General features: G+C 50.7%; 8 protein-coding genes across 8 annotated transcripts; 2 read left to right on the forward strand and 6 right to left on the reverse strand.

Annotated features, from left to right (window-relative positions):
- Positions 1 to 65: 65 nt before the first annotated feature.
- Positions 66 to 863, reverse strand: PSV08DRAFT_289866 (uncharacterized protein). The gene has a single exon (XM_014226428.1). It carries the CDS (start codon positions 793 to 795, stop codon positions 166 to 168), a length of 630 nt encoding a protein of 209 aa, XP_014081903.1. The 5' UTR covers positions 796 to 863; the 3' UTR covers positions 66 to 165.
- Positions 864 to 1,648: 785 nt separating this feature from the next.
- On the forward strand, positions 1,649 to 2,836 carry PSV08DRAFT_289881 (uncharacterized protein). Its single transcript, XM_014226427.2, has 3 exons — positions 1,649 to 2,036; positions 2,171 to 2,338; positions 2,433 to 2,836. Exons 1-3 carry the CDS (start codon positions 1,701 to 1,703, stop codon positions 2,565 to 2,567), a joined length of 639 nt encoding a protein of 212 aa, XP_014081902.1. The 5' UTR covers positions 1,649 to 1,700; the 3' UTR covers positions 2,568 to 2,836.
- PSV08DRAFT_361424 (uncharacterized protein) lies at positions 2,674 to 3,626 on the reverse strand. Its single transcript, XM_014226426.2, has 2 exons — positions 3,348 to 3,626; positions 2,674 to 3,287 (listed from the first exon to the last, which is right to left on the reverse strand). Exons 1-2 carry the CDS (start codon positions 3,572 to 3,574, stop codon positions 2,858 to 2,860), a joined length of 657 nt encoding a protein of 218 aa, XP_014081901.1. The 5' UTR covers positions 3,575 to 3,626; the 3' UTR covers positions 2,674 to 2,857.
- A 2,012-nt stretch (positions 3,627 to 5,638) lies between these two features.
- Positions 5,639 to 11,700, reverse strand: PSV08DRAFT_370374 (a-pheromone processing metallopeptidase ste23; the record flags this gene model as incomplete). Its single annotated transcript, XM_014226423.2, has 5 exons — positions 5,639 to 6,433; positions 6,691 to 7,044; positions 7,253 to 7,882; positions 8,402 to 8,907; positions 8,958 to 11,700. The coding sequence occupies 5 exons, from the start codon at positions 11,698 to 11,700 to the stop codon at positions 5,639 to 5,641; spliced, it is 5,028 nt and encodes a 1,675-aa protein (XP_014081898.2).
- Positions 11,701 to 11,784: 84 nt separating this feature from the next.
- On the reverse strand, positions 11,785 to 12,004 carry PSV08DRAFT_289925 (uncharacterized protein; the record flags this gene model as incomplete). Its single annotated transcript, XM_066092588.1, has 1 exon — positions 11,785 to 12,004. A coding segment is annotated over exon 1 (155 nt), but the record flags the coding sequence as incomplete, so codon positions are not given.
- Positions 12,005 to 12,315: 311 nt separating this feature from the next.
- Positions 12,316 to 12,883, forward strand: PSV08DRAFT_37881 (EthD domain-containing protein). The gene is made up of 2 exons (XM_014226422.2): positions 12,316 to 12,521; positions 12,593 to 12,883. The coding sequence occupies exons 1-2, from the start codon at positions 12,333 to 12,335 to the stop codon at positions 12,836 to 12,838; spliced, it is 435 nt and encodes a 144-aa protein (XP_014081897.1). The 5' UTR covers positions 12,316 to 12,332; the 3' UTR covers positions 12,839 to 12,883.
- Positions 12,884 to 12,927: 44 nt separating this feature from the next.
- PSV08DRAFT_401128 (uncharacterized protein) lies at positions 12,928 to 13,870 on the reverse strand (the record flags this gene model as incomplete). Its single annotated transcript, XM_014226421.2, has 3 exons — positions 13,802 to 13,870; positions 13,379 to 13,750; positions 12,928 to 13,329 (listed from the first exon to the last, which is right to left on the reverse strand). The coding sequence occupies exons 1-3, from the start codon at positions 13,850 to 13,852 to the stop codon at positions 12,928 to 12,930; spliced, it is 825 nt and encodes a 274-aa protein (XP_014081896.2). The 5' UTR covers positions 13,853 to 13,870.
- Positions 13,871 to 14,367: 497 nt separating this feature from the next.
- Positions 14,368 to 14,724, reverse strand: PSV08DRAFT_289938 (uncharacterized protein; the record flags this gene model as incomplete). Its single annotated transcript, XM_014226420.2, has 1 exon — positions 14,368 to 14,724. A coding segment is annotated over exon 1 (221 nt), but the record flags the coding sequence as incomplete, so codon positions are not given.
- Positions 14,725 to 15,518: the final 794 nt, after the last annotated feature.

Genomic DNA, 15,518 nt, shown 5'->3' on the forward strand with positions numbered 1-15,518 from the left:
AAGATCCGATCCCACATAGTTCCTCTTGTTTGAATTAATCATATCCATTCGCTAGGTTCGTATGCAATCATACTTCATCGGTATCATTTCCTATCATTATCCTCGTCATGTAATCTCTTGTGTCATCTGCAAAGTCTCCGATTCATTCCAGTACGAAAACTTTCATCACAGCTTGATATTTTCCCACTCCTCTCCCTGCGGAAACCCCAAATGAAACCTCCCACACTTTGCAAAGTCCAACAACGCCTGATCCGCCATCTGGAAGTCCGTCACCCTGCCACCAACCTCCTCGCTCGTATCCAGAAAGTGTGCATGAATACGCGGTCCACTGATAGCCTTCATCCATTCCGGCACAATGAAACCGAAAATGACACCATCGATTGCGTTGCGGCCAGGCCCATGTTCAAACTCTATCGATTCGAAGCGGCCGAATATTCTGAATGGCATGAGCGTATTGACACCTTTTGTAGGTCCCAATTCATCGGAAGAAGTGAGCTCCTCGAGGCCGTCTATGGTTATGGACGGTATTTTGATACGGAAGTTAGGCTCATAAACAGTCACTAGAGCGAGGGGAAGGCGTGCGTTTGCAGGTGCTGGTTTGGCTTTCCCCTCTTTGGTGATGGTGAAGGCTTGGCCGGATTTCAGCATCATGAGATTGCCATTTTCGTAGACACCAATGCCGTCTGAGCCGTGTGAGGTGAGATCTGATGTTCGTGGTTGACCTTGGTTGAAGCCGGCCTTGAGAGCGGCGACTGTAGAGAATTGAAAGATGTCGTTTGGTATGGACCCGACCATCTTGACAAATTTGATGATGTTTATGGGGAGAGGGAACTTGTCAGATTTTTCCACATGGTGCTTATGGTGTGATGGCCTGATGGTAGAGATGAAGATTGATCAAGGGTCCGGGGTTAGCGGAGAGCCGATCACCGACTCGGCTATCATAGAAGTGCATGAGCAGCATTCCTAGGGAGCATTTGCTCGCACGATTCCCTAGATCGAATGAATCTGCAATGTTGCACATAGTCCCAACTCTTCCTTTTACAATGGTAATTTAGCTAACGTTTGTGTGTTCTGCTAGAAGAAACTCGCTTTTAGAATACTCATCATCCCATTACTCAAAGTTCGTCCCCAATGCTTGACTATAAGCCATATCTCACAGCCTCACACTAGATTTCTTGTCGTTATACTGGAAGAAAGAATTGCTTTCTCAAGATCGAAGATTTATCCTGTTTCAAGCATGAGTACATTGATAATAAACTCGAAAAATGATTCCAGTGCCGCGAGACAAAATAATAAAGGTTTTCTGAGATCCATGAGTTAAGGTAAGTAGCATTCTGCTAAGCATTATATGAGTGAAAATGCCAAACGAGGACATTCTGCATGGTATGCGAAGACCAGGAGCCACCATCCAATCTGTTTCCTTGGCTATCTTGAAGAAGACAAAATACACCAAGATGGCTAATTTGGAGAAATTTTCAAGAAGAATTCGTCACCTCAAATGAGGAATATGCAGGGAAATCACTGACAACTTGCAGTCGAGGAACTAGGTGGACAAAAGAGTGACGAAGAGTTGAGCCAATGATACCTCTGCTTATGTAAGTCACGTATAGCGCGAATGCTCAGAAGCTCAACTTCAACCACACAACCCGCATCTTCGCCCAGCAATTGCGCAGCCCGTCTGCACCCACACCTCTCCCAAGATGCTCCCCGTCACCCTTCGCGCTCTGCGCTCCCGCAGCGCAGCGGCCGCCTCCCGCCCCTTTGCCCGCTATGTCTCGACCGCTACAACCAGCAACCAGGTCCCCGCCAACGACCCCGTCAAGCGCGACGCGAAGCAGAATGTCTCGGCAACCAATGAAATGGCCACCTCTTCCGAGGGCTCTTTCGATCAAGTTCTTCAGGAGTCTATGCAGGATGCTGAGGAGTTGAGGACCACACAGGCGCCCAACTACAAGGGTATCTGGTCGAGGAGTCAGAACCCGAGGGCGGTTGCGATGAGCGGGCCGAGATTTGAGCAGACCATTATTGCGGATCAGGTATGTCTAGGCTCTGCTGGGAGATGTGGTGGGGATATGAAGATTGGGCGTTATGTGGTTCCTAGGCAGGGAGCAAGCGGTTGCTAGTGGGAAGAACGAGAACAGCGAAACAAGTGCTAACGGGAACTTTTCAGCCACGCCCGTATGCTGCCATTGAGCTCATCCACCAGCAACCTGTCCGCTGGACACACGACCGCGTCGTATCATGTGACGGAGGAGGTGGCCCTCTCGGACACCCCCGGATCTTTATCAACACAGATAAGCCCCAGATTTGCTGGTGCACATACTGTGGTCTGCCCTTTGTACGTATCAGACTTGCTGATTCAAGCTGCGATTCTTGAATTACAGAAAATTGGCGGATTCGGGCTTGACAGGATAATTACTAACACTACATAGGCTCATGAGAAGCACCGCGCTGTCCTCGAAGCCACCCCCGAGCACGAGCTTTCATACCCACTGAAACCCAAGGGCAATGCGGCGGAAGTCAACGAGACACAAAAGGTCACTGACGAGCCGCTTTCACAGCGGTAAACCCGTCTTGAATTTTGTGAGGGTGTATATATGTGCTTCAATTGAAAGTCCTGTAAGCAGGCATACCACTGATTTTGCTTAAATGACACATGAACTTGACCATTCTATGTTAACACTGTTTTCGGAAAACTGATCAGCTGGCGGGTAAAATGTTGAAGCAAGGCACCTAAACTACAAGCACATGGCCCACTTGTCCAGTAATTGTTGAAAATCTGTGAACTTGACTTATCATAGCTCAAAATATATTGGTCAGAATCTAACCATGGATATCATATCACTCAGACCCCTCTTTACATCTTCTCTCCCTGAATGGTAGCCACCACCTTGCGCGTATGCTTCGAATCCCTAAATTCCAAGTACCAAATGCCCTGCCAAGTTCCCGTATTCAGTCTCCCATTCGTAATCGGTATGGTAACGCTTGCGCCAATCAGCGCAGACTTGACATGGGCCGGCATATCATCGCTGCCCTCTGCATCATGCAAATAGAGACCCTGGTTCTTCTTGTCCTCCGGCACAATGCGATCGAGCGCCGTGCCCATATCCGCGCGCACATCCTCATCGAAGTTCTCGTTTAGTGAAAGGGCGCAGGATGTGTGTTGGATGAAGAGATTGAGGAGACCCGTCTTGTACTGCTTGATCTCCGGGACTTCTTTGAGAATGTGGTCGGTGATGAGGTAGCAGCCGCGGGAGCGCGAGGGCAGAGTAAGTGATTTTTGGTACCTAAGACACGTTAGTTACGTTGTAGGGCATATTAATTGGTGGGGGTGTTGCTGAACTTACCAAGACATTGTGGGCGGTGGGGAGCAGATGTTCGGACTGGTACAGACGACGCTTTTGCGCGGTGCGGGTGTGGGTACAAAATAATTTGCGAGACTGTTGTATGGCGCCCAGAAGATGGATACGAAGATGCCAGGGAACAGCGATATGACGAATATGGAGACGAAGAGGAATGTGGTGAGGTGCGAGCCGGTTGAGTGGGGTTGTCGTTGTGGTTGCTGCTGCGGCATCTGAGCTAAAGTTTGTCGGGTCGAGGGTTCGGAGATGAGCTGCGAGAAGTGTGGGGGTGCTTGTGACGTCAGGGCGAGGCTGTGGCGGGGTTGGAGAAATAGGGAAATGGTATGTGAAAGGTACTTTGAAATATTAATTTGACAATCGCTAGTTTCTGTTTTTACTTTATGTTTTTTGTCATTTTCGGCCTTTACATTTGATTAATAGTTGTGCAATGTTTCCCCAGAGTCCTTATTCAGCTAGCGGACAGTTTCTTCTTTGTGTCGAAGATATATCAAATGTGAAGCTTCCAAACGAGGAAAGCTTTCTTATGGAACTTTATCGTCTTAATACCATATTTATACAAAGCGAACGGAATTTATCTACACGATTTACAGTTACCAACATAATACGAGGGTTGATTAAGCCGGAACTACTACTAAAAAAAGACACGCGGAACTTCTCACCCTCAACTGTAATTTCTGCCGTTCTCCAGTTCTGCGCTTGTTCCAGAAATCATGGTAGGAGCAATTTGCATGCTCATATTAGTACGCTTGCTTCGCTCTCCACAGGGGATACGTCGCAATGCCAGCATAGACGGATTCACATGCCCACGCAGCCACCACGCAAGCGACTGGAGATGCGGCACTTTCATCAATATCAGAGTAGTAATCTGTACTAGCCACTTCCACGCGTTCAAGATATTCCACCTGTAAATTGTTGGAAAAGGCTGGATGTTCTGTCCCAGATGGAAAATCCCTTCAAACCCAGAAACCGTTCTCTGTACATAGCACAGACGGTTCTCCCTCACTATATCTGTCTCAATAATCTAGATGTTTGGATTGAAACGATGGAACAAACGCATAACACCCTAGATAGATACCTATCAGCGCAATCGTGCTCAAAGCAAGTAGACGTATCAACATGACAACTCGTAGCAACTGCCCACAGCGTCTTTAGCGCTAAAACCCATACTTGCATTCCCCCATCTGAAATACGATCTCTTTTTGAATACAAAACGTCATAGCAATTATCTGCCTGACAGATTCATCTGATGCTGATCAATTACTTCAAAGATGGCGCAAACTTTGCAGAACCCAAAGTTTTGTAATTGTCATATCAAGTATCTCCGCCTCAATCTTTTAAGCTTAATCGATACCTTGGATTTTGTGATTAGGGTTACGTCGCGTGGTATTGTCATCGTTCTTGCAATGGCTTTCTCTCAACTCACACTCCACATCTCCTCATCCTCCATCTCAAACTTCTCGTCACACCGCTGCACACCTCCTTGGCCCAAGTTTCAGCACGTAGCCCGTGTGTAGATTCATCCTGTTATTCATGTGGAGAGAGCCCCTTTTTTGCTGTCTTATTATTTTTGCTGATTGCTGGGGTCCGGTGACGTGGTGCTGGGATTCGAGACTGAGTTCTTGAAGTGATTAAGTTGGAATTTGGGTTTTTCCTTGCAATTCTGTCCGTGAGAACGATGTGTTGACGTGTGTTATGCAATTTGTGTTGGCGAGATATGTAATGCTACATTTGCAGTACGAGGAAAAGAGCCTGGTATGGTGCGTAAGTGAAATGCATTTACATTGGACAGGAGAATGTCAACACGGGTGATTAAAAGTATCGCATGGGAGCGGGTAACTGTCCCGTTAGAACAGTATCCGATCGCCATTGTTGCATTTACATTCGGGATTCCGATATGATGTGATACTGTACATGTCTCCGATTTCATGCACGTGTAGTGTGTGAAGGCAGCAAACAAACTTTTTGGTTACCAAATTTAATCGAATTCTTCATCGTGTTTACCGTGAAATTTCTTACATTGCCTTACTTCATTACTGCTCTGTGGTCGACAAGGTGATCAGACTGTATCCCGTGGAACACAGACCCGCCTGCAAAGATGACAGGATTCCAAACGCCAATCTGCCAAGTCATCATCGTAGACCCGACTAAAACTAAAAGAAAAAAATCGGTATCCCATAAATCAAAAAAAAATCAGAACACAAACATGCCTTGTCTTTGCTCATCCCCATTCCACATAATCTGACCAATACCTCCACACCACACTCACAAGCCCTCACCTACGCCCGATGAAACACCAAAAACCCAATCTCAGCATCCATCATCCACCTTCCAGGATGACACTCATTCTCAATCTGATAATACGACCGCAAATGCCACTCGCCATTCACCTCGCGGCACCAAAACGGGTCGTCATCGCGGGCATCTGCCGGCCGAATCTTGCGTGCATCATACGCCCCACGCTGCGTGGCAATGCGGCGATTCTCGAGCTGAATCTCCTCACGGGTTGGGGCTTGCGGCGTGTAAGCGTGGCCGTGCGCGTATGCTGGCCGGGTTTCGCGTAGGAGCTGGGCAGTGGGTGAGGCGTACACGGGGGCTTGGGCGTTGGTTACGTGGTATGTTGTTGTTGTCGTCGTAGCATGGCCCGGGGGATAGACGTGCGCTGTGTAGCCGTAGGTGGGCACAGTGTTGTAGTAGGACCGCTGGTAGGGGAAGTAGAAGTTAGCAAGGGGGTATATGCAGCCGTAGAGGTTGGAGTTGTAGTAAGTGTAGCCAGGGTTGTAGTAGGGGTAGAGGTAGGTGGGACCGTAGAAGGGGCGAGTGTTGTATACCACAGGTTGACAGGTCGCTGCTGCTACTGCTGCTGCTGGGTAGCCAACTCCGTAGGCATAGGCACTGCCGATTACGCCCGTGGGTGCTGCGCCGTTGGGAGCTTGACCCGCATAGCTGAGGATGCCGCGTTGCCCGTAGCGGGGGGTGTAGATGTACTGGTGGCGAGGCTTCGGATATGCCTCCATTGCGGCAATGGGCGTATGAGAATTTGGGAAGTGATGGAGGTGTTGGGGGCTGCGATGCTGTTGAGGTGAGGAAGTGGGAAAGGCGGCAATCGAGGGATTGCAGTGTGGCGAAGCAAGGAAAGAGTCAAGGTGAAGGCCGATGTGAGACACCCACCTGACAAACGGAACTCAAGAGCAAAGCCGCGCGCCAGTACTCGAAGGCCGCAGCGTGTAGTTCTCCATATGAGCCAATGGTAGGGGAGAAAGCAGCGGTGTGAGGGAGAAAAGGCAGAAAGCAAAGCATTCAGTGGAAAGGGAAAGCGGAAGAAACCTACCATTGAGTAACGAGTCGGCATAGCAGCGCGAGCTCCAACGTGATATCCCGTGCCATATCCATATCCAGAGTAGGATCTGCGATACACATCTCTAACAAAGTCTTGAGACAGCGGTACATTGGGGTAACGATCCAGATAGGCGAGCTCCCTGTTTATGTAGCGGCCTGAAGGCGGACGAGCGTAATATCGTGAAGGGTAGTAAGGGCCACCGAATCCGTACCTGCGGCGGCGGGACATGCCATGGCGTGGGAGATAGGTCTTGACTAACTGGCGCTCGCCATTGCGGACTTCAACCCTAGTTTCGTACTGGTATTCGTCGCCGCCGAAGCACATGGTGTTGAGTGTGAGATTGAACTGAAGATAAAGAAAGTAAGAAGGGCTTGGGAATTGACGAATAGCGAAGCAAATCTCAACCCAAGGCGTTTGTACAGGGACGAAAGGGGAATCCAGACTTCACCCTCGATTCCAACAGTAACAATTGGACTTGAAGTTTCCTCAGCACAATTGCACAAGACCATCAATTCTTCCCTATCCCACTCTTAGGCACAGCACTCCCTCCCACAGCCCCTGTTCCCGCCCCAGCCGCCTTACCCCCCATATCCTTCCCCCTCCCAAATAACGTCCTAAACCTGCTCAGCACAGGCGCAACCGTCCACCTCGCAAACGCCGGGGTGGCCCACACACTAAACACGATCCTCGGCACCAGAAACATCTTAACAACCGCATACGCCGTCGCAAACTCAACCACCAGCCTGACGCCTCCCTCGCCCACATTCCACGCCTGATCCACCTTCCGCAACTTCTGCTTCTTCTGCATATCGTCAACCTCGCGCTCAGCTTCCAACGCCTCCTCGCCGCGGATCCAGCCCTTGCGCTTGAAATAGCGTCCGAAGCGCTCCACACCCGAGGTGACCCATGCGCCTTCTGCGATCCAGGGTGGCAGCCAGTGCGTGTAGTGGAAGTAGCCGGCGAGTCCGAAAAGTGGGATTACGGCGGTGAGTTCGTGGAGGATGAGGAAGGCGGTTATGTGTGTGACGGGCGCATTGCCGAGTGCATTCGTGTATCTGTGCAGGAACTTGGGGAGGCGGCGGTTGAAGCGGTCAATTCGCGGTTGAGATGTTGGCGCTGTGACTGGCGTTACGGGTTCTGTAGCATAGCGGCGGAGAGTCGGGTTGCGCGTGCAGTGAGGTTGCTGACGTGCAGTCGCTCGTAGGAGGCTTCTTCGTAGCATGGTTGTCGCCAGTGCTTCCGTCTCTCTTGATTTTTGATATCTCTGCACTCTTGCGTCACCCCGCAGGTTCGAGTGTTTTTTCACGCAGTAGAACGTGCTGTAGTTCCATGCTGGGTGGGTATGGATGTTTTGTTATGTATGTATGACGAAGTCATCGGAAGTGTAGCGGGCCGAGCCTCGTTCATCGTGTGTCTACCATGCGGCAAATGTGGAGCCTCACTCCTCTGACCATTCTAACATCAGCACACATGGTCACGAGGACTTTGCAGAGCCCAAACACACATGAGTTATGCACGTTCAATGATATCGATTGCGCACAGCATCTGTCATTAACGTTTTTTGTTACTACGCTTCAATGGACACGCTGCCGATCCATTTGTCTACACTTTTCTATTGCATACTACTGCTTCGTACATTCGAGGGCTTTTACCACTCTCAAAGCTTTTCTACAACATCAACGAATTCATCCAGATTCCGTACCGGCCGCACGCCGGTACTGATCTGCATGCTCGCCTTCCATGCATGCACATCCTTGATGAGAACAGGATGCGACGCATCAACCACACTCTCTACATCCGCGGCCACATCTAGTGTCTGTGGTGCTGCTGGCAAGCCAGAGTCGGCGACACCGAGTGCAGCCTTTGCTTCATCTAGTATCTTTGTTGCGACATCACCCTCCACGTTGATATCTTCGCTCAGATAACGAGTCACAGCCTTTGAGATCTCGTCAGTGGACGATGCATCGGCAACTCGAATCTTGAAAGCCCCATCATCAAACTTGAGTTTGTGTTCGGTGAGAATGATCTGAAGTGAAGCAGCAGCAGCAGTCTTCTTTTCCTCGATCGATGGCTCCTTGGCTTTGGCTTGTGCTTGGAGGTGCACTGACAGCTTGGAACGCTGTGAAGACGATGTCGAGACATATCGGCCATAGAAATCAATCATGTCCTTCTTTGAGAGCTTTTCAAGGTTCTCAGCGTCAACGTCGGCTGTGTGATTGTTAGCACAGTCCTACCGTTAGGGCTATAGAAAGACATACCTTGCAGGAAATCATATGAGTCACTGTAGATATGATTCCAGAACCTGTTATCTTCTGATGAAAGGTTCTTGAGCTTCGCTAAACGCTTGTTGATCATGGCTCGCTTGTGGCTCTCAAAGTCTTCTTCGCTCATCGCAGCGAGCGTTCCCTCAAAAGTGTTGAGGAAGTTTTCAATACGGCCCTCCAGGTATCGGCAGTCCTTCTCACTCTGAATCAGAATGCGGTACCCAGACCAGACGTCATGGAAGCTGGACCCAGAAAAGACGACGTAACCAAGCTGTTCGATGGTACGAAGTTGATTGAAGCAAGGTTCATCTGTCATCTGTCCAAGGAGCAATAGTTTGGCACGGGTGACATTGTCATAGTGATGCCCAACGTACAAGTTGTACTCAATGCAGTGGTTGACATTTGCCGGGTCGCTCAACTGCTTTTCGTAGATGAAGTTGCACCCCGAAGGCCAAAGGAGACCTCGGCGGGTGGGGACCTGGTTCGCAGGCAGCCGCTTGGGCTGGATAGTCCTTTCTACAAGGTCGGTGATTCTCAAAGCTTCTTCCTTGTACAAGTTACCATGTGCAAGCACCTCAATTTGGCACTGAGCTAGGATCTGCGGGAAGAACTGCTGCACATCTTTGGCTGTGATGCTGTCCAGTTCTGGAAGCAGTTCTTCATTCATCACGCACTTTTCGCTCTTGAACTGTCTGGAGTAAGTGCCAACCTGGTGGAAGGGCTGTCCGTACTCCCAGTTGCGCAGAGACCGTAGCATGCGGTCATGGATGATGTTGAAACGATCCTCTGTGACTTCAAGATCCCGAACCTGGAGCAACACCTTCTCCAGTAGTACGTGCAACTTGTCATTGTAGCCGCTGACCGTTATCGACAAGCCACTGATGTGGTTGGTGAAATCATACACCAGCCCCGCAATATCAGCGTCATAAGCATACTCGACCAGAGCATCGTTCACAAGCTCGCGATAGAGCGTGCACAAAAGTGTAACGCGTGCGGTGACGTTGGTCATTGGCGTTCGGAAGTATATGTGAACGTTAGCTTTGGGCACCCAAAACTGATCGTCCTTCTTCCACCAAATGCGGACATTGTCATCGTGGCGAATAAGCTTTGGTTCCTTGCTTGGTTGTGCGACCTCCTTCTTTTCAACATCCAATCGAGTTGGTATAAACTCGTTCTTGTGGGGGAAGTGCAACTCTGTTGGTCGGCTCTTGCTTTCAAAAGCCTCTTTGATCTCTGCAAGGAAGTCTCCTGGTATTCTCTCAATCTTGTACTCCGTCCCATACCACTTCTCCTTTTGATCCCAACCACCCGGGAAATCTTGGCTAATGATGGTCAACCTGAAGTTGTCTGGTCGCAGAAATGACATGGCCTCGTTGATCAGGTTGGCATCGAACTTCCTTATAACGGCCGGTCCACTGAGCAACATCTTGCGGTCATATGGCTTCTGCATGATGCCTGCCAGCCCGCTGGCAGTCCGGCTTGGTGGGCTCTTTTGCTTGAAGCGGAACTCTACCTCACTGATGCGCATTAACTCTTCTACTACCCACTCTTGGGGCGGCTGGTCGCGCATCAGACCAATGTATTGGAAGACAGTTTTGACGACTTCTTTGTAATTCTTCAGACCATCTTCTGTTAACTTGATGTTTACAGTAAACAGCCCTGACCCTGGACACAGAGTCGAGCCTCCTGCGCCGAGTCCATTTGCCCAACCCTTCGCTTTAAGGTGCGCAAGAACGCTACCAGGGCCTTCGTGGCCGAGCAAATGACTAAGGTATCTTGATGGATGCGACTCGTAAAAGTTCTCTTCGTCGCGGTAGGCAAACTGAAGGTCCAGCGACCGAGACTGTAGAACTGGCCGAGCAAAAGTTTGCGTCAAAAGCTCTGTCTCTGTGTATACAGGTACATCCCAGCGGTTCTGTCCGAGATTCTTGTTTGGCACCTTGGAAAAGATTTCTTCTACCCATGATTCCAATGTGTCCAGAATCTCCTTACCCAAGACTACCAGCTTCATCCTGTTGGCAGAGTAGTGCGTTGAATGGAACTTGATAAACTCATCACGAATTTTAACGCCACGTGCTATGGGGTCGTCATGTAGGGTTTTGTAACTACCTGTGGAGAAGTGGTTGTAGGGGTGATTAGGATTGGCAAGCGCCTTGTTGAGCTGATGCATGCGCCAAGTGTCGTTTTGGAGGTTTTTCTTATTTTCTGAATCCACCGCCTTGAGCTCGCGATCCACCGTGTCTTCGAGAAATAGCGGGCTAATGAAGAATTGGCCAAAACGATCCAGTGCGCCTCGTAGCGGTGACTCATCTGCCGACTCCAACAGGTTTGTCGATGAGGCTTCTGGAGTCGCAGCCTTACTGGCCGTGGGCGAGGTGGCAGCGTAGGAGAGTTCGAAGTAATAGTTTGTCGATGTGGAGGCGGTGAAGGCGTTTGAATAGCCACCGTGGCGGGTCAAGTACTGGTTGTACGCATTCTCTTCTGGATACTTCTCGGTGCCCATGAACAGCAGATGCTCTACCGCATGCGCAATACCTGGCATGTCGGGCGCATCGCTGAAGCTGCCCACATTGACATCCAGCGCCGCACTGGCCTTGTCAGTCTCCGCCTCGTGTATCAAAAGGACTTCCAATTGGTTTGGCAGAGTAACGATTCGGTAGGAGCGGTCGTCGAGCTGCGGCCTCTCAAGATCCTCAATTCTCTGTCGAACAGCCTCCCGTTCCAGCGCTCCAGCCATGTTGGCTAACTGATTCTTTTTTCTTGGTGCGTGTGTGAGGCTTCGCTGGGTTGCAGGTGACGCGGCGATGGCAGTCTGTGGGAGGGGAGACTTGTATATGCGGCGTGGCTGGCGGAGACTAGTGGCGGACGAGATCAACGCTGGGCAATTTGCTGACAGTACTGTGTACCGCGCGACCAGTGTGGCAGCGGGCAGTGTAGATGGGATGGTTTGGGGTCGTGGTACGAGCGACAGATTTCCCAGAGACTGTCGTGCGCCTAAAGAGCGGAGCATCCACAAGAGTTGCCGTGAAGCCAGCCGGTGGCTGTGAAGGCGAGAAGGGGGACGGGCGTTGTCAACACGGCACTGCTCCAATCGCTGTAACAGTAACCTCGCAAGCAACCCAGAAGAGCTAGTGCGCCCAAGGCAGGCAATGGGCGGTGAGGGAGACTAAAAAGAAAACAGCGGGCGGATGCGAGGAGTGAGGATCTTGCGACAAGAGTAGACAACCCAATGCGGAGATCCGAGTCGTCCCCGGGAGGGATTCAACATGAGATCAAGTGGGCCGTAGATTGTCGATAAGACGGGCCATGCACCTATTATCGGCGCTGCTGCAATTACCCGTCCACCTTGAATTCTCGTTCGGCGCCAACATGGTGCCCAAATCCTTCCAGGCCGGCTACCCAAACACAGAGGGCTTCCGAAAGGTCGTCAAGGCGACAATCTACATCAAAAAGAAGCAGGGCATGTCGGACGAAGACTTCATCGATTACTATAACAACAAGCATGCGCAGAGGGCCGTGCCCATCCTCCAGCGCCATGGAATCATCAGCTACAGCCTTGTAGGCGCCTCGCTTCTATACACTCTGCCCCAAAGGCATTTGCGCCATTGCCCAGGCTGAGACCGCAACAGACGTACCATCTTGAGCGCGACCAAAAGGTCATCCAGGACATTATGCAGGGAAACGCAAAGTTGCTGGATTATGACGCCATCTGCACCTTTGTCTTCCCCGACTATCTCGCGCTAGCCAAGTTCATGTACGACAAGGAAGGCGCTGCGTTGAACGGCGACCACGACAACTTCATGGACGACAGCCAGATGAAGATGATGGTTGGCGACGAGTACATGCTGGTGGAAAATGGACAAAGGGTTGGCTGATCGCACTCGCGATCGAAGAAGACCAAGTCTCCACGGGGTATCATTGAACCGTACAAGGCGTATAAATGTCAAGCCAGCGCGCGCCCTTCCTATCTCCGGCTTTTGCCGTTCCCTCTGCCCGCAGATCCCCGTGGGGCTGGTGGGTTGGAGCAATTTGCTGCTATATGCCCCTTCTCCCCACATTTGTAGCAATCCACATTGTTCATGCGACCAGATCCTCCACTAATGCCTCCGCCGCCTCCCGATCGCCGACCGCCCGAAATAGATGTCAGGCCATTGAGGTTTCTGTTCTCGCCCTGTCGCGTCGGTGTTCCGTTTGGCGTGCTGTTGCCCATGCTTGCCCTTTTCTTCTTAGATTCTCGCTTTTCCGAAGCCATTTCGCGCTTCGTCTGTCGGATAAGATCTGCTGCAGCGTCGTCCGAGTCGTAATCGTCCGATGAAGACTCCGAGTCAGATTCCGAGTCATCTGCTTTTACCATCGGTACCGAAGTCTACAATACCGTTAGCCCAGGGAAACTACCCGTGTCAGACGATACGTACGTCTGCCTTTTTGACACCACCACCAAACTGCATTCTCACAGGTCTGGTGTCTTCTTCTTCGTCCTCCTCTGAATCGTCTTGCGCATCGATTTCCGCATACCCCGCATGCCTAACCTGCATAGCATCTTGCCGCTTCCCCTTGAGAGGATCTTGAAAGCTCAGTACCCACTTGGTTTCACCCGCGTGTTGCGCCGCCTTGTCCAGCGCCGCCTGACGTTTTGCTTCTTCGGCGTCGAGTCCTGATTGTATAATCTCTTGATCTGAGGTTCCTACGGCTGATGCGCCATGTGAAAGACGCGCCTTCTTGGCCGGAGGTCCATTGGAAGTAGCCGGCGACGAAGGTGAAGACTTTGCTGCAGCACGCTGCATGAACTATACATGGGTTAGCATATGCCGTGAGCACGCGAAGACGCAGCGACTTACCTTCATGCCCATGAGTCCTTTAGACATTGTTTTGGGTGTGTTTCCCGACATTTTTTAGGGTAAATTATGGTATTGCAAGCGAGTGGAAGAGTTAGAGTGTGGTTGCAGTCAAGGTCGTTGGATCGTGTTTTCGCAAAGTCGCGTTGGATCAACTTTTGGCGCACGGACCCTCCCCTACTATCGATAAGCGGACAGCGGGTGCGGAAATGATGCAATTAGGCAGAGTGGAGCGGGAGACAAAGATAACTACATGAAGGGATAACTAAAGTATAGTACCAGACGCTATGGGGTGCCACCTCGCTTTTCATTGCTCCGGAACCCAAAGACTAAAAAACCAAATCTGATCTAATTACATAGTATCTATGCTCCAAGCACCGGCCATAATGCTCAGTCACTTGATTTCCACAAATACCCTAAAAGGCAGCCATAAACGCCCTAATTATAACTCCACACCGGGTCATCGGGGTATTGTTGAGAGTTTAGCCAATCGAAACTCTAGTGATAAGCAACTCTGAGGATGACGTTGGTTCGTAACGGGTCGTCCTGGTGGAGAGTTTTTTCGTAAATCGTGATGCGACAATGTGCCAGAACAGTGCTATTGCAGTTTCGCAGCAGCGTGAAAGATTCTCAGATTCTCAGATTCTCAGTTAGACCGGGAGAGGTTTGAATGGAGAGACCTTGAGAAGAGGGCAGCTTTCATCTGTCGATAGGCTTCAATGGCGGCTTGGCGTGACTGAGCGTCGGTAACAGACTCAGTGGACGAGCTCGAACTTCGTTCGGGTACCGACAGTGTCCATGATGATATATCGGATGCGCGCGTGGGCGTCAGAAACGGGTGTGACGACTGGTGAAGAGAGACTGGAGCCATTGGTGTTGTGAAAGGATGGAGACGGTATCAAGACTTGGATCTCAAGGTCAACGACACTATTTAATGCTCTCAAAAAAGTGGCACTCGATGGACAGATATACGTCTCTTGTCGATTTGTCACAGCACAATTCTTATCCATGCATGTGGGAGAAGTACTCCGTAATACGTGCGGGCCAAGTTCTCCGAAACATGTCCCGAAATGACGATTCAGGCTTACCGAGCAACGGCCCCATCAAATTACGTGTTTGAGACTCCCACTAAAGTGGCAAAAGAACAGTACATGCGCGCATGGCGAATAAGACCAACAAAATGACAGCCTACACAGACCTAGGGGAAATAGACCTATGCGGACCCGCAGAAGCATGCAAGGCGTCGGGCGATAGCAACCCGCCAATGAGTATGCAACGGCACGGGGGCAGTAAGTAGGCGTGTCCCAGCGGCCGTGAGGTCGGGAAATGGATTTGCATACTTGACAAATACTAGATTACGGGACAAGGCCCAATCGAGTACCCGAGAGATGCCCACGCTTACCATACGCTCGGTACGGTCTGATTCCAAATCGCCATATGCGCAATCGGCGCTAACGGCGCCTAGCGTGCTCAGCCTACCTTGTCCAAACACCACTGCAGTGGCTCTCAAATCCCACACATGCGTTTGAACACCTGCAAAAAGCTTAATCTATACTCGACTCCTGTCTCCTTGACGCACATTCGTGAGCGCCCTCGTATCTGGCGTCCCCCACGCACGCTGATGTTACGCCATCAGATCACATCGTAACGATCTTTGCGCCCCAACCCCGGTGAGCCCGGATGCTATTTTACTAGGAGGCTACTGCGCAAGCCTCAGGTG

This window comes from Bipolaris maydis (assembly GCF_028858645.1).
Source record: "Bipolaris maydis strain C4 unplaced genomic scaffold PSV08scaffold_5, whole genome shotgun sequence".
Classification (NCBI taxonomy): Eukaryota; Fungi; Ascomycota; class Dothideomycetes; order Pleosporales; family Pleosporaceae; genus Bipolaris; species Bipolaris maydis.